The sequence below is a fragment of the Kogia breviceps genome, chromosome 9 (assembly GCF_026419965.1).
Source record: "Kogia breviceps isolate mKogBre1 chromosome 9, mKogBre1 haplotype 1, whole genome shotgun sequence".
NCBI classification, from domain to species: Eukaryota; Metazoa; Chordata; class Mammalia; order Artiodactyla; family Physeteridae; genus Kogia; species Kogia breviceps.
In genome coordinates this window covers 113,748,190-113,769,102 of record NC_081318.1, presented here as the reverse complement: position 1 = coordinate 113,769,102, position 20,913 = coordinate 113,748,190, and the positions used below count along the sequence as shown (strand labels likewise).

The window sequence follows — 20,913 nt, the reverse complement described above, 5'->3', positions numbered from 1 at the left end:
AGATGCATCCAGCAACTTTGTGAGAAGGAATTATCCCCACATTTCAGAAGCAGGGAAACCGAGGCTCCGAGAGGTGTGAGGTCTTGTCGAAGATGGCAGAGGGGGAGGAGAGCCCTGATGTCGCCGCCTCATCTCCCCGAATGCCTTCCTCTCGATTCCTCTACTGCCTTCTGTGAGCTCCTCCCTGCCCGCTGCATCAAATATATTTTTTAAGTATTGGTGAAATGTAAACTGATTCAGCATTTTAGAAAACAGCTTGTCCATAAATATAAAAAGCCCTTAAAAGGTCTGAAGCATGTGACTTAGCAATGTGAGGAATGACACTGAGGAAATTACTGGAAAAGTCCGTGAGTCTCTATGGACGGGGCGCTCACTGCGCCGCGACGTGTGTAACAGCAAAAAACAGACAACAGCCTAAGAGGTCAACCACGCGCCTCAGTTACATTAGATAAACCACGCTACCCTGCAGACGGCGGCGACACACGTGGGGGCCTGCAGCGAGGCCGTGACCTATGACAGCAACAGCACTGACGACCACAGCCAGCCACATGGCCGCTCCCCGGTGCAGAGTATATGATTCCCACACAGACCCACTCACTCCTATACATGCACACCTGGAAATGTGTGGCCAGAGTGCAGGCTGACGGGGCAGAAGTTTGCTTCTGGAAGGTCCCATTACATTTTTTCTTCTGTGTGATTTTTTTTCCTTTTCTGCTTAGAGCATAGCTTACTTCTGTAACTGGAGAGAGAAAGTGCAATGGCTCCAGGGTCAGCTCAGATGAAGTTCCAGCTCCTGGTGTGGCACTCAGGCCTCACGGCCACAGTCACAGAACTCAGACGCCCTCCTGGAAGGCAAACAACGAGGAAGCCGCCAAGGGTAGACGCTGAGCATCTTGGGACAGGAACATTCCCGGCCCACCAGGGTCGCTGCACTGCGGCTGCAGGGGCCCGAGAGCGACCCCACCCTCACTATGGCCAGGTCACAGGACCTGACCACAGGGCCATGCAGCCTGTCCTTCCTCCCAAGGACCTCACCTCCCTTAGGACTCGGTTGTCAGTCTCGGCAGAGCATCAGAATCCCAACCAGCCGGCTTGAAGCTGGTTTTAAGCTAACCAGGTGGCTGCACTCATCACCGTGTCTGAGAGCCACTGTGTCTCCCCGGCGGCAGACACACGGAACACGGCGCCGTGCACCGGTCCTTCAATTCATGCAACGGTTTCCATTTTGTTTTATCCTGTGGGTGTGTGTAAGGAATGCACGCACCATATCTGCGATATGAGACACGTACATAATTTATAGATAAATGAACACAATGTACTGCATCCTCTTACACTCCATTACAATTAAACGTAAGTCGGTCTCAGCGCCGGGGGTGAGTACTGCAAGCTGACTGGAGACCACTGCTCTCAACTATCAACCAGCACAAAGGGATTGATTCTGTCTTCCGATACTTGCAAACTTCTCTGCATTTTCACTCTGCAAACTCCGGTCCGTGTGAACACATGTGACAAAGCAAAGCAAGAGAGGAGACAACACCCTGAAGGGAGGGAAGGCCACGGGGGCCCTGGGGACCAGCCCCGCCTGCTGACGTCCAAGCACTGACGTGACCAGGCCAAGCTGCCCTCCACCAGGCCGCCCCCTCCTCGCCGCTTAGCCGGAGCGGGAACTTCCCTTGTCCTTCCCGACACACAGAAGCTGAGTTTCAAGGGGGCCACAGAGACTCCCCCAAAAGCCCCATCCTTCCATACTCTCTCCTGGTTTGACTTGAAGGTTCAAGAGAACCGTTTTCGTTTTGCTCTGTAACTCCCCCAGAATTCGCACAGGAGCGTGAGATACTTCCTGCTCCAGAAGGCACAGAGCTGGGCAGCTTCCGGGCCTCGGGAAACACCAGGCCCCAAGAAGGCAGTGAGGGTGGGCCTGGAAGGGTAGCACCCACACTCCCCGCAGCAGCCTCCGGGCTCAGCAGCTTCACAGAGGGTCCGAGCCAGCCCTCACCCCCAGCAAGTCCTGAGCTCCACCTCCCTTTGCATGATGGATGTAAGCTAGATAGATGATAAATACATAGCCAGACGGTAGACAGGTAGATAAATAGATTGGAAAGGTGACAGATACATGATAGGGTTACGTAGATAGATAGATGATAGAAACATACATACACACATACACGCATGAAAGATAATTAAACAAAGACATACATACGTACAAGCGATACAATCAGAAGGCCAGGCCCCGGCCTACCCTCCAAGCAGTGCCCAGTCTCACCTGCAGCCTGAGCTGTGGCCTTTGCCACCTTACACTGAAGTAACACACACCCATTTAGGACAATCTGACACCATCCAGAAGCGTAAATTTGTCAGTAAGGAAGGAACTCCTTGAAGGCAGGCCCTCTATGCTCTCCAGGACCTGCCCCTGTCACCTAACTCCACCCCCAGCCTGCCGCTGAGGGGCGCGCGGGGAGGAGGGCACTACGGAGGCCCAGCGTGGGGGTGGGCTGAGAGACGTCACACGGAGGGGATGCCACCCAGGGGGGCGTGGCCAGTGCCAAGGCCCTGCGGTGGGACTGTCTGCCTCTCAGGGACCAGCAAGGGAGCCAGCGCAGCCAGAACAGGCGCGGGAGGGGGAGAGAGAGGAGGGGGTCTCTAGGGTGAGAAGGGAGGCCCTCCGGCGGGTCAGGGCCCCCGAGAGGCTGGAGAGAAAGCCCCCGCCTCCTCTCCTCGCACCCCACAGCAGCCAGCCGTGCCTGGGGCGACAGGGCCCGGGTCCATGGAGCACGCAGCCCCCCGGGGTTCACTACGGAAGGCAGCAGTGTTCCTCCACTGGCACTGTCCTGTAAGAGGCCACAGGTGACCGAGGTCACGAAGTAGACCCTCTCGTGGTCGGCCACCTGGCTCCCAGCAGGAACCCCAGGACGGAGATGTGATTATCCTCACTTCACGGTTTGGGAAAAAGCATTCAGAAGCACTATTAGGTGTCTAGAATCACACAGTTAAGAAGCAGTAGCAACTTCTGACCCCAAAATACTGGACTCTTTCGCTCTCCAGGCCCCCGGCAGTCCACAGCCCATCCCTGGGTCAGACTGGAATCAGTGAAGTTAGAGGAGCTTTTCCCTGGGGGGCTAGTCTAGCCCTACGCCTAAGAGGATAGAGAAACCGTGAGCAAGTCACCACTTCTAAGCCAGTTTCTGAGATTTGATGTGCATGAAATCCTGCAACGGGAGAAAACTTCATTCTGGGGCTGTATTTGGAACCAGGCAGATGATACGCAGGGGACGGGACCCCGGATACACTGGATAGAAGCCCCTCGGCTGCCCGGGGAGCTCTGCCGTGAGCAGAGAGCGAGGGGCACGGCCCGCGCCCAGTGGAAGGGGCCTGGCCATGCCCAAACACCGTGCTTGTCAGGAAGGTGACATGTGATGTCTCTGTGAGTCTTTACCTGGAAGCAAAGAATGTATCTACTTTTGGGGCTAAAAAGCCAAAGTTTCCCTTTATCGCCACAGTATATTTCATGCCTTAAGAATAACCGAGAACCAACGTACAAAAGTTTCTTGAAGACAGCCCCTTGCTCATAAGAAACCCTGCATCCTGAGCTCGCGGAAGTCTAAAGAAGCCCCTCTACTTGTAGACCCCTGGCCCCCAGATCTGGGCTGCAAACGCCTTTTCTCTTGCTGTTTTGTAAGAAGAGAGCTGTCCGCCAGCCTTCCTGGGGGGCCTTCGGCGGCTGAGGGCTGCAGGCCACCACCGCTCTCCGAAGACCTGTGCCAGCGCCCCGGGTGATAGCAGCACAGCACCTCCCGTGTTCCTCCTGGCCTCCAGGGCGATGCAGCACCGTTCCCACCTGCCTCTGCCCTGCCCAGCCTCCTTCACCTGTGTCCCCTTTGGCACACGCTTAGCACTGCTCTCAACTCCTAAACGTGCCAAGAAGAATAAGGGCAAAGGGACGAGACACAGGTGGAATCCGTGCTAAAGGTTAAACATACGAAAGGTAACCCACAAAGCCTGGGCTGCTCCAGGGGCTGCTTCTCCTTAAAGGTGCTGCTTGAGGCCCAAAGCTCATCTGCTGAGACACTATGTAGTCCTGGGACCCCAATGAAGTCACTGGCCTCCCTGATAAAACGACAGCTTTGGATCCAGCGCTTAGAAGGTCTGGCGCAGCCCTGCAAACCCCGAGTCCACGGATCCGAAACGGAGAGGAGTGAGCCATCCACCAGATAAAGAATTAGATGACCTGCCCGGGGGCTCTCTTGTTTAACATATTTTTCAAATTATTAAAACTCATTTATTTTCCTAATGGGGTAATTTTTATATTTGAAATAGACGTAGCAATAGCAATTTTGCAGTCATGTGGCCATCTTTCAAGAGAGCACAGTGACCACCACGACATTTGCACGCCGACACAAACTTCTTTTATTAAAAGAGAACAGAGAGGGCTTCCCTGGTGGCGCAGTGGTTAAGAATCCGCCTGCCGATGCAGCGGACACGGGTTCGAGCCCTGGTCTGGGAAGATCCCACACGCCGCGGAGCAACTAAGCCCGTGCGCCACAACTACCGAGCCCGCGCGCCTAGAGCCCGTGCTCCGCAACAAGAGAAGCCACCGCGGTGAGAAGCCCGCGCACCGCAATGAAGAGCAGCCCCCGCTCGCCGCAACTAGAGAAAGCCCGCGTGCAGCAACGAAGACCCAATGCAGCCAAAAATAAATAAATTAATTAAACAAATAACTTTTTTTTTTTATTAAAAAAAGAGAGAACAGAGACTGGTGCACCATTCGCCAAGACCAGGGGTAGCTCAGTCCAGAACACTTGGTGACACTGGCCCAAGTATCGCTGGGAGAGAAATGCTTTGCCACTGGTAACTCTGCCTTTCTAAGAGGGCAGACGGCTGGAAGGAAGGCTGGGGTTCAGACAGGCACTCCACCGTTTGGGAGCAGATGCGGGACAGCCACGTACCTCCAAACAGCAGAGGGAGAGAACAGTGGGGTCCTGGTGGGGACCACCGGAGTGAAAAGGCCACTGGAAGCTCGCTGGGGATGAAGGCCAAAGCGCATGTCCAGAGTGGGAGGGCTACTGCTCCCTGGGCGCACACCCCCTGAGGCCCCGCCCGGGCTCAGTAAAGACAGGCACCCACCGTGCCCGGCGGGCAGGTGGTCCCCTGCGCTCACAGACGTGCGTGGTGTATGGGCCGGAGGGGGAGGCGGGATCCTCATCCACTGGGCCACACCACCTCCCAGGAGCCACCGGCTCCCCAGGGCAGGTGGGGCTCCGAGCCCCTGAGCCCCCAGCTGACCTGAGGCCTTACTTGGTTCAAACACCCTGCACCACCTCAGATCGACACCCGAACCTCTGCTACCCTGACAGGATGCTAAGAATTACTAGGGGCCCTTGTATCTTATACCTTTTTAAGGAAAAGATGTAGTCGATGCATGGCAGGAAACAAACCCCCTGAAGACCTCACTCTGGATGCAAAATGTGCCGTCGAAGGCTTTGGAGGAGGGTGCTGCGGTCACAGCCAGCAACCGTGTCCAGGCCAAAGGACTCCAGGCTCCGTGTCTCCAATAATCATCCACGAGAGGTGGATCACTGGCTTCCTATAGGCTTCTCCGAAAAGTGGTGCTTAACAGATCCAAAGCAGCAATGACACAGCGCCCATGCCGCATCGCCAAGGGCGCCAGCAGAGCCTAGGGGACAACCTGAAAGGCTTATGTGAGGGGTCGGATTCGGGGTGCAGAGACAACAGCTGCTATAGGCCGTGTGCCCCGTCACCCTCCAACGCAAAGGGCAGGAAAGAGGAGGGGAAGACATTCGGAGCAAGGCCCACTACACAGCAGGTAAGCAGTGCGGCCTGGGCTAGGGCCACGCCCGCACTCCTCAGCGCGGCCACCCTCCGGGCATCTCCCGGAGTCCCTTCCAGCCCTGGCGGCTGCGAACGCAGGGCCACACAGGGACAGCCAGCTGACCCAAGGCCAGGGCTAGCCACACAGGCTGTCCCTGCATTACCAGGCCCTGCTCTCCTTCAGATGAAGGCCTCTAAGGACAGGTAACAGAACCCTGAATGCTCCAGCTGTGTGACCTTGAGCAGGCAGCACACCATCTCTGTGCCTCGTGCTCCTTACCCATAAAATGGGCTAATAACTGCAGCAACCTCCTCTGCAAGGTTGTTGTGGAGTTAAAGCAGCAAAGGCCTGTCACAGACCCAGAACAGGGCCCAGCACAGAGTAAATGCCTTATTAGCATTTACAGTGACATGTTCTCATGTGTTTTCTGGGAAAGCGTGAAATGGGGTGAAAGGAAAATGAGAACGGAGAAAGCAGTGCCTTAACGAGAACCACTCAGTGGTCAGTGAACGCATGTCGGCAGAGGAGCAGAGGCCACGGACACTTCCCCGTGAAGACACAGCAGCACCCATCTCTGTCGCAAGCACACTTAAGACACACACACACACACACACACACACACACACACACACACACACACGGTGGACAAATCAAGACTCTGTTTGCAGGGGTTGATGCTAACGCGGTGTTCTCATGTCCCCTTGCCACAGGGTGAAGGGTGGGGACTGGCCTGGCTCAGGAAGCCCTGGGTGAGCCCCGACCCAGCAGCCCACCTCATGGAGTCTCCCTCATTCTCCATCCTCACCTCGCAGCCCTCCTTTCAGTTCTCCTGACACATTCGCTCCCTCCTGCCCCAGGGCTTTTGCACATGCTCTGTTCCCACTTATTCAAGCCCCACCTGCAGCTCTCAGCTCAGATGTCATCTCCCCAGCAAGGGGGCCCCGTATGCATGTCCTGTCTACCTTGGTCTTCTCGACCGCACTGACCTCAACCGCACAGAAATAGCCAGCGTGTGAATTCTTGTCTAAGCTCTACATTCCCCCCTTGAAGACACAGCAGAGGCACTGGCTGCTGGCTCCCAGATGCAGCTCAGCCCTGGGAGTGGTGTCCTGAAGGCAGCAGGCAGCAAAACACAGAGGTCTGCAGGATGAGAGAAGGAATAAAGCAAGCACTAATTTCAAAGAGTCAGAGGGGTGATCTGGCCATTTTGAGAGGCAGGGGGATACTGTTTTACATTTCAGTAACGAATATCTAGCTAGCTTTATTTTTAGGATAACAAAAATAAATGGGGTACATTTACTATTTAAGTGGCTTAAACAGACTCATCATCTAAAACAATAGCAGCTGAAGAGTAGCAACTCTCTACACCGCCACAAGGTTATAACATATGGAATCAGTGAAAAGGCCGTGGCTGTTTATTAGGAAGAAATTTTCCATTGAACAGCCAGGTGCTGAAGCACCAACTTCAGACAACCCAGTGACCATAAAGTACAGCCTGTCCCCACAGACCGTCAAATGTGGGTTCTGCTCGCCGGCTGGGTGGGACTCTTATGCTGTGCCCACCCAGGTACTGGCCACGGTGACGCACGTTCTCACCCACAGGATCCTCCAGATCACCCCGTGGAAGCGTCTGACGAGATCCCCGCAAGACGAGGAACCGGAGCGAAGGCCTTCCTCTCCAGGCACACTGCCGACCACGGCGGGGAGCTGGCCGCAGCTCTCACCAGCTCACTCCCCGCTCCTGCTGACGGGGTGAAGGGTGGCACTGGAATCCCTGGGCTGGAGCAGACGAAGGCTGCACCCCTGCTTCCCACGCCCCCCTCGCCCCCTCTGGCTTTCGGGTGAAGAGCAAAGAAAGAAAGACCTTTAGTGAATGCCATACCGGGAACTTGGCAGGGCCTGAGGACACATCAAGGATGCCAGCTTCCCCAGAGTTGCCGGACCTGTGTGCTGCCCCCAGTCACGCTGACCAGCCCTGAAACTTGCATTGTGAAACGTCTTATAAAAAGGAACCAAAGGCACGTTGCATAACCAGAGCCAGATTCACAAGGAAGCACAGGGCTTGGTGGCAGTGCACAAATGTCACCGCCAGCCTGGGGACTGGGGAGGAGGCTCCATTAAGGAGATCAGCTGAAACATCTCTGTACATTCTGTGTCTGTTTCTCCAGGAAAATGGAGTTAAAAATACATTTAAAAACTTTTTGAGGGACCTCCCTGGTGGTCCAGTGGTTAAGACTCCATGCTTCCACTGCAGGGGGTATGGGTTCGATCCTGGGTCAGGGAACTAAGATCCCTCTTGCTGCAGGGCAGAGCCACAAAAAAAAAAAAAAAAAAAAAAAAAAAAAATTGAAAAGCAACAGCTACCCACATCCAGTTTAAAGGCATTCATTTGTTCACTCATTCATTCATTCACTCACCGCCCAGATGGCAGGGGGCAGGGGTGATGTGCACCTGCTTTGGAATCCTAACGCCTAGGTGAGGCCCCAGCTGTCTGACCTTCAGAAATTACCTCTCTGTTACTCAGTTTTCTCATCTGGAAAGTGGAGGTATTGGGAGTATTAAATAAGGAAACACGTGCAGAGCTAAACCTAGTAGGTAATAAGTGCTAAATAAATATCAGCTTTGCACTCAATCCTTGTATTGGGGCACCAGGCAGGGATTGGCCCCTGAAACGCAACTTCCCCCCAAGCCCACACCAAACACAGTAACCACCCAGGACCGCAGCGCCATTCAGAGAAATAAGACTCTGGGAAAGAAATCTTCCCAAAGTCAGACAGCCAGCAGGACACCGTTCCCTTCCAGAACGAGAATACCAGAAAAAAAAACAAATTCATTATCAGGACCGCCCACCTTAAGAATTCTCTTCTTAATGCTCCTACAGGTGAGCAGCGATTACGATGAATTACTGGAAAATACACACCCCTCTTAAGTTAGGAAACTGAGGTAACCCCCAAGCTCCGCTATGAGAAGCAAGGTTTTGTTCACGCTGAGATTATATCTGTGCTTACTGGTCACCAAATACTCAGAATTCTGAGCTGCGTAGGCTGGTCTGAACCATATGGAACCCCGAGGCTGATGAAGGAAGGGAGGGAGGCGTCCCCAGGGCAGGAGGGTGGAGACAGAGCTTTCACAATCAAGTCGGATGTCCCCAGAGCGGTCGGTGGGCACAGGTCCTCAGCTCGGGCAGTGGCCGCCCCCAGGAAGCAGAGGGCGGGGGCCAGGGTCAGGGCTCGGTGCTCCATGTAACTTTCACTGCCCAATCGCCACCAAGCGAGGACAGGGGCAAACAGAGGAGAGACGCCAGGGACAGACTCGGTGCCAAGTGCAAGCGGAGGCCCTGCGGATCCCTCTGGGGAGGAACTCACTGTGCTGCAGAGGGGCCCGGCCAGCTTCTGCAAGCTCGCGCCTTGCTCCCTCCCTGCCACTGGCCTGATGCAGGCGGAGGAGTGCTGACAGGAGGGGCGGCTGGCAGAGCAGTCTCGGGGCTGCAGCACAGGAGCCAGGGGCCCCGGCCCCACAGGGGAGCGGAGGGCTCAGAGACGGCACGTAGGCCTGCGCTCAGGGCAGGGACGCGGGCTCCGGCTGAGGACTGCCTGCCAGGGCCCTGCAGGCACCGGAGAGGGACCGGGAAGGACCACGCAGAGCAGGGGGCTGTGTCCTGCTGGCACTGCCGAGTCCCAACGCCCCGGGGTGCAGCAAGGGCAGGTCCAGCGCTGCTCCTCATCCTCCGAAGTCCCCCCAGGAAACTTGCTGGGGTTCCTGGGAAGGCAGGTGTCCCAGAACCTAACAGGTGCGTGCCCACCCACCCGCCTGCCCTCCTTCTGTCCTTTTTCATGAGCACAAAACCAAGAAACAAACACACAAAGTCAAAGAGCATGGCTGGACCGGGAAAGAAGCAGCAGGCGCCAGAATACCTCCATTAGCTCCTGAACTGTCACGCTCCTTGGGCTCCGAGTTTCCAGGAGGCCAAAAGGAAAAAGGAGGTGGTGGCTGGACACACGTCAGACCGTGGGGAAAACCATGGCTGAACAGGTGGCCCAACCTGTCTGAGGCTGGACGCAACTTGCTCACTGGACACCCGGAGCTACAAGAGGAAGGACACAGCCAGTGCTGGGCCAGGAGCGGCCGAGAACCAGGGCCCCATCCCCCACGTGGGCACCGCCCTCCCCTCCCCAGCTGTCTACCCTGGAGGCTGTCCGGTGGATCTCATTTTATGAAATGGTCGGATATGTTCCTTAAATTGAGAGGGAGATTCATGTAGGCCCATTTTATAATTACATCTAAACAGGCATTCTTTTATTTTGTATCAGTTACTCCGTAACAAGGGCATTTCATTTCTTCCCATAGAGGACCACGGGGAGGGTTGTGGGAGGCTCTCACTGCCCTGTCCCTGGAAGGATAGCCGGCGGGGGAGGGGTCCGCTCTGGAGGAAACCACGTGGGGTCTCCTTCCAGGCCAGACGCAATGGAGGCCCCGAGCTGAGGGGCTCCAGTTTCTGTCTTAGGCCGGCTCGGTCCCCACAAACACAGGTGGGTGTGCACATCTCCGGAAACGCACAGTCATCAGAGCTCTCGACCTAACCAGGTTGTGTAAAACCCAGGGCAAATCCGGAGGACTGATGTGGTCAGATCATCTCCTAAGTCTCCTTAAGCTTTCATAACACTTGGAGGGAAGTTTAGAGGACTCCTTGTGGGTGTGCGCTATGCAAAAACAGGACAGGGGAGCCTCAGCCACTGGACTGGACTCAAAGACAGGGCCATCAATACACCAAAGACACACGGCGACACCATTAAATACTAAAGTGAGTCACGGTCAGGATTCTGTGGGTTAACTGACAGGTCAATACGGGAACCACCTACACACTCTGATCATTTTTAATGACAGGTTTGACTGAATGTGAAAGCAAATCGATGGCATGTGACAATCCTCCTCATTACTGTTATTATACAGAGAAGAGGAATGGTTAAAGCCACATATCCCAGACCCTATTCGAGCCCAGACCTATCTTTGTGTCTTCCTTGCACTATCTCTCATGACCCATATGGCGGCCCCCTGAGCCGGGAACCCTTACCATCCCCACTTTGCCAAAAGGGAGCTGAGGACCACGTGCCCCAGGTCACCCAGCCAGTGAGAAGCAACGCTGGACCTCAGCCCAGAGGCCACCACGTCTGCTCACAAACCTGTTTGTGCCAAATGTATAAGAGGTTCTCAGCTCTCACCACGGTGGGCCGCCAAGTTCCCGTACCCTAGCACCCCAGAAGCCAAGACCACGCAGCCCTGCACCGCGGATTCCTCCCAGCTTGGCCTCTCCTCCTGCCCGCCTCTCAGGTTTGTATGAGAACTGCCCACTGCAGGTTCGAGGGGAGGCAGCCGGGAAGTGGGCTAGGGTCTCTTCTTTCTGATGGGCAAGTCAGGGGAAAAGGTCTGAGGACCCCTAATCAATAAGGGGACTCCCCTGGTGGCACAGTGGTTAAGAATCTGCCCGCCAATGCAGGGGACACAGGTTCGAGCCCTGGTCCGGGAAGATCCCACGTGCCACGCCACAGAGCAACTAAGCCCGTGCGCCACAACTACTGAGCCTGCGCTCTAGAGCCCACGAGCCACAACTACTGAGCCCACGAGCCACAGCTACTGAAGCCCACGTGCCTAGAGCCCGTGCTCCACACAAGAGAAGCCACCGCAGTGAGAAACCCGCACACTGCGACGAAGAGTAGCCCCTGCTCGCCGCAACTAGAGAAAGCCCCAGTCGAGCAACAAAGACCCAACGCAGCCAAAAATAAATAAACAAATTTCTACTAATCAGTTGTAGTTCATTCAAGGTTGTCATGTTCTAAAAAGTCACCGTGACACTGGCCAGCCTTCTTGTGCCTCTGGGCACCAGCCACTGTAAACAGAAATCACCAACAAAAAGGAACAAATGCAAAAAACGTGGCACTAAGAGAAATATACCTTGAAGAGGACACCTGTTTATGGATACTATTAGTCTGAGGGCTGAAACAAGAAGGCACCTTGTACAACGTCAGCTGGTGACGTGCCCACAGGCAGCGCAAAATTTTTGCCCTTCTGCACACATCCCTGGACAACCACAGAATCACAGTGAGTGTTAACTTGTGGATCACAAATAAATTTTAGTAAACAGGCAAGCCTGCAAACATAAAATCCACAAACAATGAGGTGTGACTGTAATTTTATCTATTTAAATTTGTTGATGATTCAATCTTTGATTCACTTAAGAACGATCTGGAAAACTTCCCAATTCTAATGTCCCCACATTTGTCACGATAACATTATGAAAAGAATCATAATCACAGTCTGATCCAGTCATAGTTGTAAGTTTATGTGATATCATTCTTTTATACCAAGGGTGCCTTGTGCTCCTTGGGAAGCTAAGCCCTGGAGTTCTCCTTCCTCTTTGGAAGGTGGAGGCTGACAGGTTGATGCTGCCACGCTTCCTTTCTAAAGACACGCACTGTCTCTGCCAGAGCTTTGTTTCCACCTGAGGACTTCCGACGCCATGCACTGAGCCGCCCGGAGCGTTTTCTAGCCAGAGACGCTGAAGAAGCTGGCTCTGTGTTCTAGAACACAGACAAAAGGACTCCAGCATCGTCTATGCAGGAGGGAGAGGAGAAGGGCATCAGGAGGTGAGAGACTGTTCCCAGGAGGAAGGGATCTCGGTGAGGCAGCTCAGCCCCACCCCCTCTCCGTCCCCCGAGGCTGCAACCAGCGTCCTCAGTCATCCCCATGCACAGATCAGCTCGCACAGCCTGCCAGGCCCGCTCAGAGTGGCCGCACCCCTGGAAGACGCCTCCTTGTAGAGCACGTGCTCAAACTTCAGCTGGCAGCACAGTCACTCGGCAGGCTTAGGAAAAGCGAGGTCTGGGGTCAGGGGTGGGACCAGAGGATTTGCGTTTCTAAGTTCCCAGATTTAGGCTGCTGCTGTTGTTCTGAGATCACACTTTGAGAACCACCGACCAAATAAACTATCTGTGCATTGCTTGGTTTGGACTAAAACCTTGTTATCACATACCGTGTTGGCTTTGCTAAAGCCACCCTCGCCGCCGTCTTCACTCAGTCCCCCAATCTCCCAGTCACATTCGGAATGACCACTGCAGCACTGTTGCCAGCCTCTACTTGAATATCCCCAAGGACAGGGGGCTCACCACCTCATACACCTCCAAGTCCATTTTTTTTTTTTTTTTTTTTTTTGCGGTACGCGGGCCTCTCACCGCCGTGGCCTCTCCCGCTGCGGAGCACAGGCTCCGGATGCGCAGGCTCAGCGGCCACGGCTCACGGGCCCAGCCGCTCCGCGGCATGTGGGATCTTCCCGGACCGGGGCACGAACCCGCGTCCCCTGCATCGGCAGGCGGCCTCTCAACCACTGCGCCACAAGGGAAGCCCCGTCCAAGTCCATTTTTAACTCTTAATTTTCCAACGTCCTTTGTCACACTGAGTCTAAATCTGCGCTCACTCAACGTCTGTACCTCGGCCATGAGCAAATCATATTGAAGTCAATCCCTCTGGCGGGGGGAAGATGTATGATTTTCCCAAAGAGAAGAGTAAGCATGCACTTGGCTAGTTTGAAACTAACTTCACTTAGAATGATTGTTTTTAAAAGGGCTTTATGAAGCACACGTTGCCATTTTAGAAAACAATGTATCACGTCTGGGTCGTGTGCTGATGAACTCAGCAGGTTTTCAGCGAAGCATTTCATCAAGCAGACACGGTGTCCTTCCAGATGTCAACTAGTCAGGAGGCCACACTGGCGGCTGGCGGGCAAGCCCTGAGCCCGCAGGTACGGGAAGATAAGTGGGCAGGACAGCGGATCGCGAAACATGGCGGGCGATTCATACGATGAAAAAGTTACTGGCCACTGGGCCTCCATCACCAGCCCACCCTGAGCCCTGTGCCTATACTACCTGCATCCTGCACAGTAACCCTGAGATGTGGAGACCAGGGGCCTGAGCTTCAGGTACCACCAGCTTCCAGTCCCCACAGCTCCTCACGGAATCACTGTAAAGCCAAACCCAGACATCACATCACTTCACCTGATAAGTACTCCAGTATCTTTAGAATGAAGACTTTTTAAAAAAACACAACAAAATACCAGTTTCGTTAGCAATGCATTCCTTAGTGTAAAGCAAATATGAAATCGTGTTTGTACACAACTATGGAATCAATGTTCAAGTGTCCCTGTCTCACAAGTTCTGTTTGTTTTGCTTTTGTTTTTCCACAGTCTGATGGTCTCAGTCAGGACCCACATCACGCCTCACCAATGTTTATTTAATCTGTCTCTTCATTTCCTTGGAGGAGTTAAGGTTCCCCCTCCCTTCTCGCAGTGTATTTGAACACAACTGGGGTTCATTTTCACCCAGTAGAACTTCCCCATTCTGGATTTTGCTGACCCCTCTGGAAATATTTTTCAGATCGCTCTGGCCCTGTATTTCCTGTAAGCTGTGGGTGGCTCTGGGCTTGGTGTGATTCTGGTTTGATTTCTGGTAGGCACTCGGCCAAGAGACAGCCTGTCCTTCACATGAGGCCCACATGACCCCACCAGCTTCCTTTTGTGAACAAGGAGGTTACCGAAGGTCACAGCCTAGAGCCAGCTGTTTAGTTATTAGTGGTCTGAAACATGGCCTATTCTAACTCTATCACTTTCTCAACATGCGTTAGCCGGAATTCCTCACCGAATAAAGCTTCCTCCCTTCCTCTATTTTTAACTCTGAGGTACAGTTCGTACAAGAAAAGAAGGTTAAATGGCGATTGCTTCTCTTCCGTCAAAGTTCACAAGTTGGTTCCCTAACATCCCATCAAGGGTGACTAACAAAGTTTTGTTGCTTGTTTAAGTAAGTGCTTTTAAAAGTCTGCTGCATAGGTCAGAAAATGATGTCTCAAAGTCACAAAGCTAACAGCTGTTACAACGCCGACTGGGGAAATGTCTGCGCTCAGGGGCCCCTATCCTCAGCTCCACACCTGCTCTCCAGACCCAGTTCCGGAGACAGGCCCCTGTGTCCCTACGTTCCTTGGGTCCCAGGAGAGGGCCGGGGCATACAGAACTTGGAGAAGAATCTGACTCCACATCCCTGGGCCCCCAAAATGACAGGCAGGGTCACTCGCCTCCCCTGCCATTGCTCCCGGGCAGAGACTTAAACTTGGGGGCGTTTGCCGCTGCGTGCTTTTTTTAAGGAGTACTCCTCTTGCAGGTAAAAATACACTCAGGTAATTCAAGTGCTACGGCAATATGATGCTTCTCCTTCGTCCCAATCCGGGGCATTAAAAAAATAAGCAGTTGTTTTTCCCCTTCAATAGTTACTGCTATTTCCACCACCGATCACACAGGACCACTGTCTCCAAGCATCCCCCCCTCACTTAAAACCTGTGACTGCTGTGGAACCAGTGTCATCAAAGAAAAGAAACAACACTCAACCTGAGTTTTCTTATCCACGGCAGACTTCCAGCCTTCGGACCTGGGGACACCCCAGTCATTCCTTGAAAACATTTCCCGAGGCCCTGCCCTGGGAGAGGAGCTGTCACGCTGGAGGCTGCAGGGCCTGGCGGGCTGACCGCTGTCACCCCAGCGCGCTGGGCGCGGGGCCCCGGGACGGGGATGGGCGTGGGCGACGAGCAGCCCGAGCCGGAGTGGCGGAGCTGCCGCGCCGCGTGTGCCGCGCCTGGCGGTGGACGTGCAGGGGGTGCTGGCGTCCGACACGAGGACGGGACCAGACCCGGGGAAGCAGTCGCCGGAGTGACCGCCTGCGGCTGGGGTGGGTTTTGATCCTTAGCCGGGCTCCGTGCTGCCCTGGATGCAAGCTGACCCTGAGCTCACGTGTCCCCTGCAGGCTTCTCGTCACACCCGCAGGCGGGCCTGGCGGCCAGCAACAGCACGTGGCCAGCAGCTTTCACACCCCAGCTACAAAGGGGGTGGACTTATGGTGGGGGGGGGGGTTCTTAATTTGCGGAGCGTTGTTCCTCTTTCTCAGAAGGTCCCTGAACTGACACTTAAGGAAAGGCTCCGGATGGCCGACCTGGAGTTCCCACTAAGGAACTGCAAACGCTGCCCGAGCCTCTTCAGCGGGCCACCTTCCCAGAAACCCTGACAATTCTACCCCCAAAGGTGAAAAACGCCAGGGGCCTGGGTGTTATTTCAGGTGAGGGAGGGACCGGTGAAATCAAAGCTAGTGTAGACCCAAGTTTGGCCTGGGGTAAGGAAAGGCTGGAGCCAAGTGCCTCCTTCCTGGAAATCCACGGGAACCCACACCCAGCTGTGGCGATGGCCCAGGGCCGCGTTTAGCAGAGGTGCTGACGGCGGCAGCAGCCCGAGGCCGGGCAGAGGTCAGGGCCCCCTTCCCGGAACGCGAACCGGCTGAGCTCTGAGCAGTCTCGCCTGGGTCCTGCTGATTCCTGCAAGGGATGGAAGGGGGTTCTTCCCATTCCCACTGTGGGCTCCCCCCTGTCCGAAGGCCAGTCCAGCTCCCCAACCTTCACGAAGGACTCTGAACTGAGAAAAGTACAACAAATGGGCACTTGAGAAATGAAGTAACGAAGTCATCAACCCAGCCCAGGAGCCCGGCCTGCTCTGAGATGCCCTGGAGGGGCTGGTGGGCGTCCAGATCACCAGTGCACGGGAACCTCAGGAGCCCCCGGGGCCGCGTCTCAACTCAGTTGTTCAGCTTTCCCTCAACGCCCCTCGCTCCTCCCCCAAGCTGTAAACCCCCGGGCACGCCTGTCCATCCGTTACTTGCCGAGAACACACAGGAGCGGCCAGCGTGGGCCCCCACTCGGGTGCAGGAGCCGGGGAAATAGGGCGTGAGGCTCTCCGCGAGCAAACACAGACCCTGCAGCGGCACCGCAGGGCTAGAACGCCCTGCCTCTCCAGTGGAGATCGGTGCCACAAGCTCTGGCCTCACACCTGTCCCTCCATTTCTAGTTCTTGGGCATGCCCCAGCCCCCCGAGTCCGGGTGTGCTTGCCATATGCTTCTCCCGTCCTAACTGAGCCTTTCCGTCTCCACAGGCCCCTTGAGTGATCCTCCACGGGGCTCCTCAGATGACCCAGCCCTGTGTAGGCAGGTTACTTGGAGCCCAGCTATTAGATGACTTGGTTTCAAGGTTAACCTCTGGGAATGCAGCATCGTTTATCCTTTTATTTCTGGGTCTCACCCGGCTTTTTCCAAAAACATAGATGTTAAGTTTGGTTCTCTTGACCGAGTGGAAGACTTGGGCTTTGATCCAACAGGATTCTAGAGACTCTTCTCTACTCTGCTTCCTAAAGATCAGAGAGATTAAAGAGCAAGGAAATCTGCAAGTCTCTGTTGGCCTGAAACAGATTAATATCATTGTGATTCTGGTCAAATATGTTCTTATGAGACGTACAGCCCCTGAAGGGGCAGCTGTGCGACCCAACACGTGTGCGCATGCACACGTGTACATGTGTTTGTGACTTTCAGAAAACAGCGTCTGTCTATCCACCACTCAGCTAAGACTCTGCTGTTGGCAGGCAGCTCCATGTCTATGCTTCTGAAGGTTTGCTATTGGGGTGGGAACGACCTGTAAGCAGGAATAACCAGCATCCAATCAAATACCTGCACTTATGGACGAGGACATGAGATTCGTACAGAGAGCCTGCTGTGGAGAGGAGCCAGCAGGAGGGACCAAGGTTCCGTGAGCTGCAGTCAACACTTCTTTACAAATCAATATCTGACAGCTAGAAACCTTGAAATGTGTAGTTGTTACCTAACTGCAATAAAATAAAGGGAATATCATCAGAGTAGATTCCTTTCCCTCTATCTCAAACTTCCAATTATCCAATTTGGTAGGCATTCTTTCTGAAATAATTCAACACTTTTGAGAGAAGCTGTCACGCAGCCACTGGTGGAAATGTGACACTGACAGCACACGGTCATGGGCATGTGTCCTAAGCAGTCACGCTGCCCTCGCGTTAACCTCATCGTTCATCACCACTTCCTCTGACTTTGTGAGTTTAAGCAAACGATATTGAACAAAGTCCCAACACGCGCGCGTGCGCGCGCACACACGCGCACGCATACATACACGCAAATACAAAGGTGTAGCTGTCAGAACCCAGGTTGGAAACTCCAGCCTCAGACAGTGTAATCTGATTCCTAAGGTCACCTTTGACAGAAACCACCCATTGCCTTCACTTTAATTAAACAAGGAGAAATAAAGCCATCTGAGTTCAGTAAACAGCTGACTCAAATTTCAGAAGCTATTCTTACACAACCTCTTCTCCCGTGGGAGAGACCACGATGGCCCAGCGAAACAATGGGTGTGTGCGTGCTGGCCTCCAGGTGAGGGCCTGCACCTGCGTCCTCAGCAGAGGCCGACACTGCCCTGACCGCCTCCTGCACGTGGCCCTGAAAGGCAGAGACTCGGCCTCTTTCAAGGACGGCGGCTGCTCTGAAGGGAATGCACCTCTCAGAGGCAAAGCAGCGCGGGGCTTCCGTAGGGCTGGAGGCTCTGGGGAGGTGGCTGTGTGCTGCCCGTGGGTGCGACTCAGACACGTGGACTCACAGTGTCCCAGCGAAAGCTACACTGGCACCTGGGAGAGAGTTTCCGTTGGTGCCCTGATATGAATCCACTCCCTTGGGTAGCACTGGAAAGGCAAAGATAAGATGGAAAAACAAACAACACTGCCCCGACGTCAATAGAAAGCTGTCAGGCCAAGTTCAGAGCTCCGTGAGGCCTGTGCTGGGGAAAAAGATCCTGCAATCAATCCACCAACCACCAGCTGGAGGCTCTCACGCCACCTGCATCCTGACCACAGGCTCTTTTCCACGGGCTTACTGAGTTCCTCTAAGCCTCCCAATGAGGGACGACATGAATCAAGGTCTTAGAAGTGCCTGTCAAGGCGCCATCACCCTCCCGCAGCAGGGGGCACGCTCTGGAACCGATCAAACTGGTTCTCTCCCAGCAGATAGCAAGAGAACAACGATCAAAAACAAAACACAAACAGCGAAGGCTGCGGGAACTGAGACCTGTTACCGCCCTCTTGAATTCACTGAACAACAAATAAGGCTTTTCCCCGCTCACTGTGTACTTTGCTTGTGCCAGAGCCGGAGTTAAGAATCTTCACACGTCACTGCATCCCATCCTTATCGGCGAGCTGCAAGGAAGGGGGTAGTATCCCCACTGTACGGAAGAGGGAAGTGGAGCCCAGAAGCAAGAGGGCTCAGTTCAAGGTCACTCGGCTCTCCTGTTGTCACAGCCTGGCGTGGGACCCCGACCTGACTCTAGCCCCACAGAATCACTGCTATATTCTGTGCTATACGTGCATGTGAACATGCCTGTGGATCTATAGAAACATCTAGAACATACACATGACTCAGTCTTAAAGAGCCTGACCGCCTCTCCCATCACTAATGATCATGGTTACCTAGAAAAACAGTGATGCATCCACTGTACGGCCCAGTAGACCACGTTCCATGGAAGTCCCACAAGTATGACCCAAACAGGCGATAAAGTATTGGGTACCCTTGTCTGTTTCTAAATGCCACGCCAATGGGTACAGCCACATAATGCCAACGGGCTTGATAAGCCGCCCTTCAAAGCTTGTATCCTACGTCCCTCTAAAACAATAATTCATCTCAGTCTGGGCACAGGCTGGAGCATTTCTGTGCAACCTGTCCCAGACGCAGTCAACACCCTGCATAACTTCCCACATGGCACTTTCTCCACTGATCCGCCTTTTCCCTCCTTGCTGATAAGGCACATGCCAATAATGTGGTTTCCTTCATACACTGGCTTCCAGGAAACTCGGAGCCTGTTTGCACGTTTCACCCGCTCAGTTAACATTTACAAAGGGAGGTTTGCCTCCAGGACCTTTTCCTCAGCCCCACTGCCTGCCATTTTTAGTCGAACTTCACACCCACTTTTTAAGCTATCGCAATAAACAGAGGATCTGCTACCAGAAAAGGCCTAGAAAAACGAGCATCAGGGCAAACAGCCAAGGGTTCAGAACATGACAATCACATGAAGATGCCTTGATTCCTGGGTCCCAAACACCCCAGGTGGTCACAGAGGTGCCTTGCCCGGCAAAGACTCTCACAGAGCACAGCTTCATCAGGTGCAGGGCACCTGTGCCATCAGAGGCACAGGAAGCAGGAAGGTGGGAGAAATCCCCACCAGGACTTTGGATTCTGCATATGGCGAAACCGGGGCCAAGGGCAAGGTGCCGCGTCCAGCCTGGGAAGCACAGAGGACGCGCCCAGTAGACACCCTGGAGAAGGCGCCGTGGCACACCTGTCTCCTCTCCTCACCGGTGAGGCTGGGAAAGGCACGCACTCCCCGCACAGTGAGTCACTTCCAATTTGAAGTAGGAGGGATGTTGGCATCCTGTTGTCCTGGAAGCGCGCTGAGCCAGGTGTCCCACAAGCTGCCACTAAGTCATTAACACCAGGCTTAACCCCCTCCAAGGGGGCAAGGAGGTGGGGGGGGGGGGGGCAAAGAAAACACCCAGAGGCACAATGACATTCAAAGAACATATCCATTTAAAAAGCAGACAACAAGAAAGATCTGCCAAAGTGAAAGTGTCATCACTGAGTTTACCTTCAATCTGATAGAAAGCTGGCATCGGTCAGAGCGTCCTGCTCCAAAGCCACTGCACCGTGCCCTCCGCACAGACACCCTGGACACAAGTGCTTTGCCCACACCTCTGTCACTAAGAAAATGGACAAGGAGCATCTTTGCAATACAGCAGGGGAAACTCGGGCTCAGGGAAATGAATCCCTGAAGTAATTATCACTGATCGGAAAGGTAGTTCTTACAAAGGAGTGCATGAATCGCTCATCTTAAGGAAAGTGTGCAAACAGCTACTGCAAGGTGGTCCAGGGTCCCTACAGAGCTCTGTGAACAAAAGCTAGAGCTCAAACAGAGAGAGAGGATCCTAGAGGGGTCGGGAGACTCCCCAAAGAGGGCACAGCAGGAAGGGCCCCAAGGAAACGCCAAGGACTTACCTGTTCCAGGTGGACTTGAGCACAGCGGAGGCTCACCACCTAAAGGGAGAAGAAATACAATAAACAGGTGGGTTCTCTCAAGAAAAAACCTCAGCATCGTGATCAAGCGAGGCTCCCAA

The 20,913-nt window shown here is 54.1% G+C and overlaps 1 protein-coding gene across 12 annotated transcripts in view; it reads right to left on the bottom strand.

The window, feature by feature from the left end:
* TNS3 (tensin 3) overlaps positions 1–20,913 on the bottom strand; it is a 225,516-nt gene that overhangs the window by 128,111 nt on the left and 76,492 nt on the right. For 6 of the 12 annotated variants that reach the window (XM_067042998.1, XM_059073549.2, XM_067042997.1 and 3 more), the window contains one exon: positions 20,795–20,833. The exons of 2 other annotated variants lie outside the window; for them this stretch is intronic. Coding sequence is in view for 1 of the 10 variants with exons in the window: in XM_067042993.1 (XP_066899094.1) it covers positions 9,742–9,747 (6 nt within the window). In the remaining 9 variants the exon portion in view is untranslated. Of the gene's footprint in view, positions 1–614; positions 846–7,423; positions 7,569–7,709; positions 7,805–9,741; positions 9,836–20,794; positions 20,834–20,913 lie in introns of those variants that run through there. 4 more of the 12 variants (XM_067042999.1, XM_067043001.1, XM_067042993.1 and 1 more) reach the window with 3 other exon arrangements.